The sequence below is a fragment of the Miscanthus floridulus genome, chromosome 8, assembly GCF_019320115.1.
Source record: "Miscanthus floridulus cultivar M001 chromosome 8, ASM1932011v1, whole genome shotgun sequence".
Taxonomy (NCBI): Eukaryota; Viridiplantae; Streptophyta; class Magnoliopsida; order Poales; family Poaceae; genus Miscanthus; species Miscanthus floridulus.
The window spans coordinates 40,030,184-40,040,988 of NC_089587.1; the positions used below are offsets into that span (position 1 = coordinate 40,030,184).

Here is a 10,805-nt window from a genome sequence, read left to right on the forward strand (position 1 = left end):
GCTTGGAGCAGCGGAGGAGCATTGGCACGAGTTGGTGATTGTTCATGGCCATCTCTCGGTGATTTGTGAGGGGTCTTGTACCTTCCCCGGTGGAGAGCCTAAAGGTAACTCTAGTGGATTACTCGTGTCATTGAGTTACCTCACTTTGGGTAGGTTCTTGCGACGCCTAGTGAAGGCTAGGTGTGGTGCGAATTAGCTACCGAACTACCAAGTGTTGGTCAACAAAACAGGGATTAGCGTGCCGGCAAGCACGTGAACCTCGGGAGAAAAATCATGTGTCTCATTGTCTCCATTGGCATTCTTCCAATGATTCATTTGGTATTCATTGATTGATTCATCTCTCTTGCCATGGCGGTATAACCATTCTGTCGGTGCAGAAAGTGACCAACTAGTGAATATTTGTAGTTTTGTTATACGTTGTGATCGGAGGTGGCCTAGCACTCAATGACACAGGATTTATACTGGTTCGGGCAACGTGCCCTACGTCCAGTCGGGGTCGGTCGGTGACTTTATTCCTGAGCCCAGGTGCTCGAAGTCTGTAGTGGGGTTACAAATAAGAAGGAGAAAGGAGGGGTGTTCAAGAGGCCCGGTCGGGTCCGACCGAAAGGGCCGAGGGCAATCAGAACTCCACTATGAGCTAGAAGTCCAAGCGTGTGCTTGAGGGGTTGTGAGTTATCAATCTAGTGAGTCTGAGCTTGAAGAAGTCAACCTTTTCACGTTGGAGGGAGCGCATCCCCTTTTATAGATGAAGGGGATGGCTTTATAGATGAGAGGGAGAGAGTACGGATGTTTCTAAGCCTTGTTGCCCCACGCTGATGAAGACTGGATAATGGTAGGCGCCCCTAATACTGTTGATGTTGCTGTAGAATGTCGGATGCGCACGGGAGGTCGTGCTATCTTCTTCAGGAAGGATGGACGCTGGTACCTGCAAATACTATTTGATGCCTAGTGGCATGTGAGGAGCCGCGCTATGTTCACCCGGTACAGCAAATCCTGGTGCCCATATCGCGATCGATGTCCAGAGACACGTGGGGGGCTTACCATATGGGAGTTTTAGCGGCCCCTACAATACTGTAGGGGGAGATGGTGGCTGCAGAGTATTGTTTCGTGCAGGGTATGGTCCCTGGTACAGTGGTTTTGACTTGTGAGCCTTGCCTTGCCTTTCTCCGCACGTCTTCTGGTTCCTACCGAACGGGGCGCCCCCTATCGGATGGCTCCAGTCGGCTCTGAGTGCGCCGGTCGGAGAAGAGCGGTGAGCAGGGTTCCCACGAGCCCCGGTCGCAGGGTCGGAGTCGTGGGGTCGGAGTAGGAAGCAGCGTTTTGGGCCAGGCCTTCCGATTGGAGAGACCGCTTGGAGGCGGCTGGTGCCTGAAGCGAGTGCTCCGGTCAGAGAGGTGGGCCGAAGAAGTTGACGAGCGGGCGCTTGTTCTTTTGGGTAGACCTTTCGGTCGGCGGCCGGACTGTCCTTCCGGCCCATTGTGTTTTAGACTCTTGAGCCGGCCCATGAACTACATGTTGTTTTCCTAGGCCGAGTCCGAGCGTGGAAGCCGGTCCCCGAGGGACCCCGGGTTTATGAACCCGACACATTCCATTCACTCTCTTGTATTTTCATTGATTACTTTCTTGCCTAGTCAGGCTCTTTAGTGTAGTTAGTCTTGAGAGCTTATTAGTTTGGTTAGTGAGGCTCTACAGTTAGTCTTTGAGAGCTCACTAGCTGAGAGAGTAGTGGCATAGCCTTTGCGTGAACCTAGAGATTATAAATAACTAGAACTGTGGTATAGGTGGCTTGTAACATTTGTAGAGCTAGAATACAATTGTATTTCGTCCATTTAGGTATCTAACCCTTTGCTCTAGTGATTTTGTAAAGAATTTTTATAGGCTATTCATCTCCCTCTAGCTATTTAGGATCCTTTCAGCATCTGAATGTTATTTATCTGTAGGAGTCAACCTAGTTAAGTTATCTAGATGTATGCCTATTTGGTACTTCATTTTTAGTCAAAGACATATTGTAGTTTTTCTCTGAACCGATATAGAGTATGCAGTATGCTTGCAGTTGCCAACACACCTATGTAGTATATTTTAGCTGAGGGCAAACTAAACTTGGTTGCATGTATGGTTTATGTTTACAGACCTAGCACACTGATGCCCTTTTATCTCTCCAACAACGCAGGAGAGCTACTGTGTCATTTCATTAAAATAGAAAAAACACAAGTATAAAGAGTTAGGCAAAAAGTCGAAGCCGAACACGAACTGCACATCCACATCCCACCAACCTGCCTAGAGGTAAAGGCTCGCCATAAAAAAAACTAGAAAAAGCTTGACCAAGGACCCCTAGGAAAACTAGAGAACTATGAAGCTGGTGACCCAGCGAGGAGGTCCTGGAGCTTAGAAGCACCAGCCCAACACCATATGGTGCTCTCTGCAGCCACTGTTTGCTGGAGATCCTGAAGGTTTGGCTGCAATCCTTCAAACACACATGAGTTTCGATGCTTCCAAATCTCCCAAGCCACAAGAATGGTAAGGGAGTTTAGCACTTTCTCCTTTGGCACCCTTATTATCACGCTCCCCACTAGCTAGAGAAACTTGTTGTCCCTAACACACGTGCTACAACAGCTGGGTTTAATCGTTGTAAACAGAAAAAAATAAACCTGCCGAGAGAAAACACATGAGACTAGCAAATGCTGGGTTGTTTCCTCAGCTTGGTCACAGAACGGGTAGGCGGTCGGATGAGGCAATCCCCACTTTACTTTGTCTTCCACAGTTGAATGTCTCTGATTACACAGAATATTTTGTTCTTTTGACAGTTCAATGGTTTCCACATGTTCTTACTGTATTTTTCTTGACACGATCTAGTGGTTGGAAGAGTATGAAATGACGGCTGTAAGCTTCTTTCTAGTGCGTGAAAGCCTCCTAGGGTGAATGTTGTTCCTTCGTGAGTGTGAAACCTAAAGCAACTTATAAAAATGGTAATGCTCTGTCCAGGACGTCTGTCCGTTCGGACGGACGGACCGTTGGCGGGCCACGATGCCCACGAGGCTCTCTTATGCACTCCTATATCCATTCCCTTTCAGGCATCGTAATTTCTTAAAAAAATCGTCGCAGCGCCACGACCGTGCTCCGCCGCGCCTCCCACCCACCTTCCTCTTTGCTGCCGTGTCCAGCCACATCCCACGCTGCTCCGCTCCCCGTGCCATGCCCCCATCCACTTCGCCCGTCGTAGAAGGAGAGGCACGGGAGGCCTGCGCCTGCGCCCCCATCTAGCGCGCCAGTCGGCGGGAAGGGGAGGCCTGCGCGCCGCGTCTGGGGTGTACGCTGGACCGTTGCTCTAGACGTCCCCCTTACATGAGCTTGCTGGCTACTGGAGTTCCCCACCAGGTAGGTTGTGACCCCCGTCGACACTTTGTTTCAAGTGTTTCAGGCATTTCAAACTTATGTTTCAAGTGTTTCATCCGAATGTTGCAAATAGATCTAGGATGTTGCATATGTTGCAAGCCTATGTTTCGAGTGTTTCAGGTGTTTCAGACGTATGTTTCAAGTGTTTCATTTGGATGTTGCATATGTTACGATGGCTCTATACGCATGTTTCAAGAGTTTCACATGTTTCAGACTCATGTTGCAAGTGTTTCATCTAGATATTGTAAAAGTAGATCACGATGTTGCATATGTTGTTATGACTATACATGCTTGTTTCAAGCATATGTTTTAACTGTTTCATCTGTTTCAGATGTACATTGTAAATGTTTCATCGGATGTTTCAGAAGTAGGTCTGGGAGAGCACATGCTTCATCTGTTGTAGCCGCCCTACTACTGCTGCCGAGGGTGCCGCCGTGGGTCACCGTGCGGGCGTCTGAGGCCGGCAGACACCTCCGCAACACGCATTCGCAAGCAGGGTAGGTGACTGGGACCCACGTGGGGCCTGGGGATGGGCACAGGATGGGCTGCTGGAGCGCGTGATGGGCGCGGGTGCGGCATCCGGACGTGGGGGCACTGACGCTGGATGGGATGTGAACTCGAGTCGTGGGATGCGGTGCGGAATTACACGCGGGAGCTGCGTCCGGACGCGTCGTCTGTTCCGGACGTCCGGGCGCTAACCCTTCCGTTATAAAAAGGCTACATGATTTATTTAACACATTCTATCACAATATTGTACAACAATTCAATGCTGCAGATAACCTATGATACTGTATGATGAAATCGTGTAGTTAATTTCATTCATCAATCTAAACATGTAAAGCTATTTCATTCATCAATCTAAACATGTAAAGTTGATGTGGCACTCTAGGAAATTATAGGGGTCTATTTGGATCCCATGAATTGAAACAGATATCTAGAAAGTATTTCTCAATTCATTATTAGATTACTTTCTAATTTCTACCAATTTCTCAGAACCAAACACTTCCTAAGATGAAACTATACATAGAGACTGGCCTTTCCCCGCCAGCGCAATTAGCATGCTTAAATACCACTGTATTCAATGTCTGTATTGAAGTTGTTAGCTATTGGATGGTCTGCTAAAACTAAGGAATTGTAAGAATTGCTACGTCGAAGAAAACGACCCTTATATACAAGGCACCATTGTGCACGCCAGGCAGCCAGGGTTTGTGTTACGGTTCATTTTCCATCAAAGTTATTGCAATTTGTGCAGGAAAACACGAGTACAACACAAAATAGAGCGCGACTATTAAACTGTGATCTTAGGAGGGTTTTACGAGTATCGGTTGGAAGTATGACAAGAATTCAAGAGCATAGAGAATACTGCTGGATACATGTGCATGGAAGACGTCAAGCAAATCGGGATCCAAAAAAGATACAAGACGGAATGCACGGAACAGTTGAAAGAGAGCTGTACCTCGAAACCGCACACACGAGGTCTAATATTATATAGATATAAGACGCATTTGTTTACTTAACACGGCACTACGCCACTTTCAAAGATACATCCCTGGAACCTGCAACAACCCATGCAAGAATTGCAAGGAAGATGCTTTCTGTTGTTCACTGCGGTTCACAGATACAAGAACATAGCATAAAAAACCATGAAGACAGACACTGGCACCAGATGTAGAAGCTGTTTTTTAACCCATAAAACAACTTATCGTTACTGTTGTTGGATCCCATGATGGGCCAGTGAACACTTCATTAGAAGAATGTCCCTTCTGGAGGCTGCACTAACTTTCGATTATGCAAGGCAGCCATCTCTTTCTTGAGCTGGGTTAGGATGTTCTCCATTGTGTAGTCTCGCTGCCAGTTTGCTAGCAAACCAAACTTCTTTGGATCAACCTACATGGATGTACCAATAGGAAAATTAGTTGCGTCAATGCATGCTCAGTTGTTCACACAGGAATGACAAAGACAGAGAAGAGCGAGGCAGTAATTACCACTCCCATCTCGTGATTAACACATGTCATGTTGATTCTTGAGTGGAACCTGACAGATGGTGGCTTCTCAGGATAGTCCTTGTCACAAAACAACTTAAGCTGGTAGATGCGACCCTCATGCACAGTCTGACAAGAGAGACATTGCAGAAAGTGGAAATAAATTAGATAGCCAAGAAAAGTAACTCTATGGAAAAGACTCTGCGCTGTTAGAGAAGAGCGCCAGATGGTTGAATATTCAATGATTTGCTACATGCCCCAAGCAGTTTTCTTGCTATGTGATGTAAAAAATGGGATATCCACAAACTTATTTATTCATATTTCAGGAGGAAGAATCATCATGGTTAATCATATATATGCATTAATCTACAACCACTGTTGTCACCATCCTTTTCTCCATGCTATTAAAGGTTGAACAGCCATGGTTGGTTGAAACGATTTAATTAGACATGGTATAGATAAAATTTAAGGTTGCATGCGGGTGTTGCAGCAAAGTACTAGTAGTTGACAGTTGAGCATGTCTATATCTTATTAAAAGAAAGGCACAGCAAAGCTCAAGAGGATGAGATTGTGCTCTCACATTGTGAGGGCCGATGATGGTACCAGTCCATGACCGCATATAGATGTCATCTGCATCATCCATTCCATAGCTCACTGTCCCATCACCAATGCCCTTCTCTCCACGCTCAAGCTCTTCTAACAGCCTGAAGTTCCGAGGAACTGCATTTTTTATCATTTGTCAGTTATGCAAGCAGGTAATGCAATGAATTATACTAGTAATCTACTAAATCAATCTTATATGTTACAAAAACAGGAACTGAGCCTAGCTCAGTTGGTGAGAGATATGGGCATACACCCCACTACCCAAGCCCAAGTCTTCTTTTTGCACAAATTTGGGTGTCTATATCTTAATATTTGCAATGCACCTAGTTCCTCCTATGTTGGTTTAGTTTACTGTAAGGACCTTTTGATATAAAGCAGCAAACAACACTATAGAAAAGCATTGAACTAAAGTAGAATAAAGACATGGGCAAACATACGGAAGAACAAGATGACTGACACTCAACCTATATGCAGACCAAAAAAAAAAAAAAGGAACAGAACACAAAAGTAGCCAAACAGGGGTTTAGTAGTCTTAGAATAGATAACATGTCAATATCTTGCACGCATAGTTCATTTGAATGAGTGGCCTAAAAAATGAAACAAAAAAAGAAATATCACAGCTCATTTTTGGATTGCATGGAAACATTTTATTCCTCAAAAGAAAATACAGAGGCCAGGCAAAATCATCTTCTGGTATGTATTGCATAAATAAAGATGGAAAGCAGAACCACCTCTTCTACAAGGAAAAAAAAGGAACAAAAGAAGTATAGGTTGCACTAGTTATCTCATATTCAACCGTTGCTCTCGTTTTACATGTGCATGTGCTTTAAGAAAAGTGAGCTCCATTTTGAATAGAACAACCCTGTAGTAAACAGAAAATAATACCAGGCTGATGAAAGCACCATGGCAGCACAAGGATGACAAATAGATCCACTGTCAGCCTTCATGCAAAAACTCAACCAAGCAAAAATTCTATCAGTACTGCCATTTTCATGACAAGAGAATGCATTGCTTCTTTATTTCTCACAAGCTCAAACGGTCCAATTGCGATGCTACCACAATACCTAACCCCCAATCTCCACCCCTAATCATTTATTCATGCGATATGAACTTTAATTCATTAATTAAAGTATATCAGGTACGGACTTGCACAACTGAGAAAAGAATCAGGAAACCAGAGCATTGGATGCAAAAGGAAACCCTTAGTAGTGCCAACGCACCCGCTTGATTACCCCTCGAAATGCTTAAAGAAATAATTGAATCGAATCAATCCGATGTTCCTAGCAAAATTAACACCAGTTCTGAACCAGTACAAAGCATTCATAGGGCTGTTAATCTTTCATGCAAGTAGGACCGGCCGATTCTCTAAAGCGCTGTTAATCTTGCATGCAAGTAGGACCGGCCGATTCTCTAGCAATTAGTCCAACCCAGCACGAATAATAACACATCTAGGTTATCCACGCTACAGTATCCAATCGAACAATCGGTCCAACCCAACCCGAACAATAGCACCACACATGCATTCCTCTCCAGCCATAGTCGAATCGTATCACCCAGGGGGCAGATCGGGGCACGCGCACCCCGCGCAAGGTAGACCAAAGACCGGATCGGATCGGGCGATCCACGGCAGAAAAAAAAAGGTGGGGTAGGTTACTTTACCGACGACGCTCGATCCGGCGCCGGAGCTTCCCAGCGTCATCGCCGGTGGATGGATCGGCCGGGGTACGGGAGGGAGAGGGTTTGGGGGTTTCACCCTCGGGCAGGATGAAGAGCAAGGAAAAGCAGCGGCTGCGGCTGCGGGCTGCGCACAAGCAAGGCTGGAGGGAGAGACCGAGAGGGCGACAGGGCTGTTTCGGTCTGATTCCTCTTGTTGGGCTTCAGGTTTTGTTATTATCAAATCACGTACGGGAGACCGACCCGTCGAGCAACACTCAGCGGCTGTTGTTGTCATTTCAATTTTTTTTTTCTTTCTACTATCCCATTCGGCTTACCCCATATTCGACTGATTCGACTTCTTTTTTTCAGTCGAAACAGTGTTTTTCTCTCACAACAATTCAGTCAAAACAGTGTTTTTCAGCTAGTTTTAGCCAAAATTTCTGCCAGCCGAACGGAGCCTGTTTTATGCAGTTTTAACACATGAAATTTTTTTATACCGTAAAATTAAGATCCAACAGTCTCCACTCTTTTTCTACCTACAACCTCCACATATCACAATTTTTTTTCTATGGAATGACAAATCACAGAGCCGTTGCCGCCGCCGGCGCCGGTGGTCATCGGTGAGAAAGAGAGAGGGAGAGAGATACAAAAAAAATCATGTGTTTTTTTTTTGCTAAAACACATGTGTGTTGTATAGCATTACTACACAACCATGTGTTTTATGCAGTTTTAACATATGAAATTTTTTTGCACCATAGGATTAAGATCCAACAGCCTCCACCCTCTACCTCTAGCCTCCACAGATCACAATTTTTTTCTATAGAAGGACAAATCACAGATCCGCCGCCGCCGTCGCCGGTGAGAGCTCGCCGGTCGCTGTCGGCGGCGTCGGTGGTCACCGATGAGAAAGAGAGAGGAAGAGAGATAAAAAAATTCATGTTTTTTTTTGTTAAAACACACGTGTGTTGTATAACATTTCTGTTTTTTATTTATAATTCTTTTCTCACTCAAAGAATATATGCCATTTCAGCAATGAATAATTCGCCCCAGATGAAAAGCAGCTTCTGATCAAATTCATGCTCCTTGTCTCTTAGCTCTGTTTTTTTTTTTGCCTTATATATGCTGAACATCTATATCCTCTGTGTTGACCGGCAAATATGACCAGGGAGTTGAAGATGAAACAAGAAAAACACATACAAAGATCAAAAGTGGCTCATCTCACAATTTTTTTTGCAGAAATAGAAGCCGGCTAAGATAGTTTTTGCACTTTTGTTAAAATTAGGAAATATGCCCATGCGTTGCGAGGAAAAATAAAATAAAATTCTCAGTGGGCCAGATTAGAATGGGCTAGACGAAAAAAAGACCGAAGTTTTGGCTCTTTTAACATTTTGTATAGATTGACAAGCATATCACAAAATAAAAAACTATAACTCAGTAACTATGCATCCATTGCACATGAATTTTTTACCATAGATTCTATACATCAATAGAAGATTACAACTAAAATTCATTGCAAACTTGTTGTGGAGCTGCTCCACGGTAGAGTTAGTGGAGTAGTCCCAAACACACCCTTAGTTTTGCTATTTTACGATTTCTCTGTGATTTTACACATAATTTACAAATTTGTTGTTTTACCAAAAAAAAGAAAAGAAGCCCGCACTTGGGCCACGGCTTGGCCTAGTCCACCAACGCAAAAGGCCCATGCAGCAGATTTCAACCCAACAGCAGGAGGCCCAATGTGGGCTTCACTTTTACATCAGGAACCCTTTTCAAATTCAATTTAGATTCTCCCACCTTTTCTTTCTCTCCTGCACTTTTTTCACGTGGAACCCTTCCTTCTCTTCTATATCTTTTTTCTCATCCTTCCCCCCAAACCACCGAACACAGGCACCTGATTTTGGGCCATTCCCTACCGACGGCGGCCAAATCGACGATGAGGAACCTGAAAGCTCTAGTTTGGTTTTGGTGAATTGATGAAATCTTAAGTGCTAACCTAGTTTATCAAGTGATCATGAGATAGGTAGCACATTCCAAGTGGTGAAGCAAATGAAGATCATGACGTGATGATGGTGATGCTATGGTGATGATCAAGTGCTTGGACTTGAAAAGAAGAAAGAGAAAAATAAAAGGCTCAAGGCAAAGGTATAAATAGTAGGAGCTATTTTGTTTTGGTGATCGAGACACTTAGTGAGTGTAATCACATTTAGGATCGATAGCCGTACTATTAAGAGGGGTGAAACTCATATCAAAATACGGTTATCAAAGTGCCACTAGATGCTCTAACTCATTGCATATGCATTTAGGATCTAATGGAGTGCTAACACCCTTAAAAATATTTGTGAAAATATGCTAACATACATGTGCACAAGGTGATACACTTGGTGGTTGGCACATTTGAGCAAGGGTAAGAAACTTCACGGGCGAAGTGTCCACCCGTAGAGTGTGGACAGTCTGACGGTGCCACCGGCGCCCTCTACAGAAAAGACAGAGTTTCACAGAGTTTAACGGACGTGTCTGGTGGCTAAATTGGTCACTGTAAGTGACCGGACGCTGGTCTCTAAAGGACCGGCACGTCCGGTAAGTGGCAGCAGTGAGCGTGCGGTTTTGGTCTCATGACCGGACGCTGGTGCAAGAAATGACCGGACGCTCAGGGCCTGAGTCCGGTTAGTATGACGTATGATGACGTTGAGTGACCGGACGCTGGGTGTGTTTGGTCGGGCATGACCGGACGCGTCTGGTCGTGATTTTTCGCTTCTGGATGCTTACTGAAAACGACCAGACACTGAGGTCCTACGTCCGATCACTTTGAAGCAGCACGTCTGGTCACAACTTAAATGTGATGATGACCATTGAGATCGGACGTTCAACGTTTGAAGCAGGGGACACGTGGCACACATCGCATGACCGGACGCTGGGGTCTAGTGTCTAGTCGATCTGACCTGCGTGTCCGGTCGCCCCGTGTTCAGTGCAGTGAGGAGCCCAACAACTCTATTCGTGGGGGCTCTCTATTTAAGCCTCATGGCCGGCTCTAGCTCACTCTCTTGGCCATTTGCATTGATATAGCAACCTTGTGAGTTTAGCCAAAGTCCTCCCACTCATCTCCATCATCGATTCATCATCTTTATGAGATTGGGAGAGAATCCAAGGGCATTGCTTGAGTGTTTGTATCTA

At 45.0% G+C, this 10,805-nt stretch overlaps 1 protein-coding gene across 1 annotated transcript; it reads right to left on the reverse strand.

The window, feature by feature from the left end:
- Positions 1 to 4,826: 4,826 nt before the first annotated feature.
- Positions 4,827 to 7,818, reverse strand: LOC136471714 (ubiquitin-conjugating enzyme E2 variant 1C-like). The gene is made up of 4 exons (XM_066469459.1): positions 7,638 to 7,818; positions 5,956 to 6,095; positions 5,379 to 5,504; positions 4,827 to 5,280 (listed from the first exon to the last, which is right to left on the reverse strand). The coding sequence occupies exons 1-4, from the start codon at positions 7,675 to 7,677 to the stop codon at positions 5,140 to 5,142; spliced, it is 447 nt and encodes a 148-aa protein (XP_066325556.1). The 5' UTR covers positions 7,678 to 7,818; the 3' UTR covers positions 4,827 to 5,139.
- Between the last annotated feature and the right edge of the window lie 2,987 nt (positions 7,819 to 10,805).

Excerpts from the sequence above, each read along its gene's own strand:
- LOC136471714 (XM_066469459.1), bottom strand. The coding sequence starts at position 7,677 with ATGACGCTGGGAAGCTCCGGCGCCGGATCGAGCGTCGTCG. Across the intron at positions 6,096-7,637 it reads CGCCGGATCGAGCGTCGTCG|TTCCTCGGAACTTCAGGCTG; the intron begins GTAAAGTAACCT and ends TAAAAAATGCAG. Across the intron at positions 5,281-5,378 it reads TTAATCACGAGATGGGAGTG|GTTGATCCAAAGAAGTTTGG; the intron begins GTAATTACTGCC and ends ACATCCATGTAG.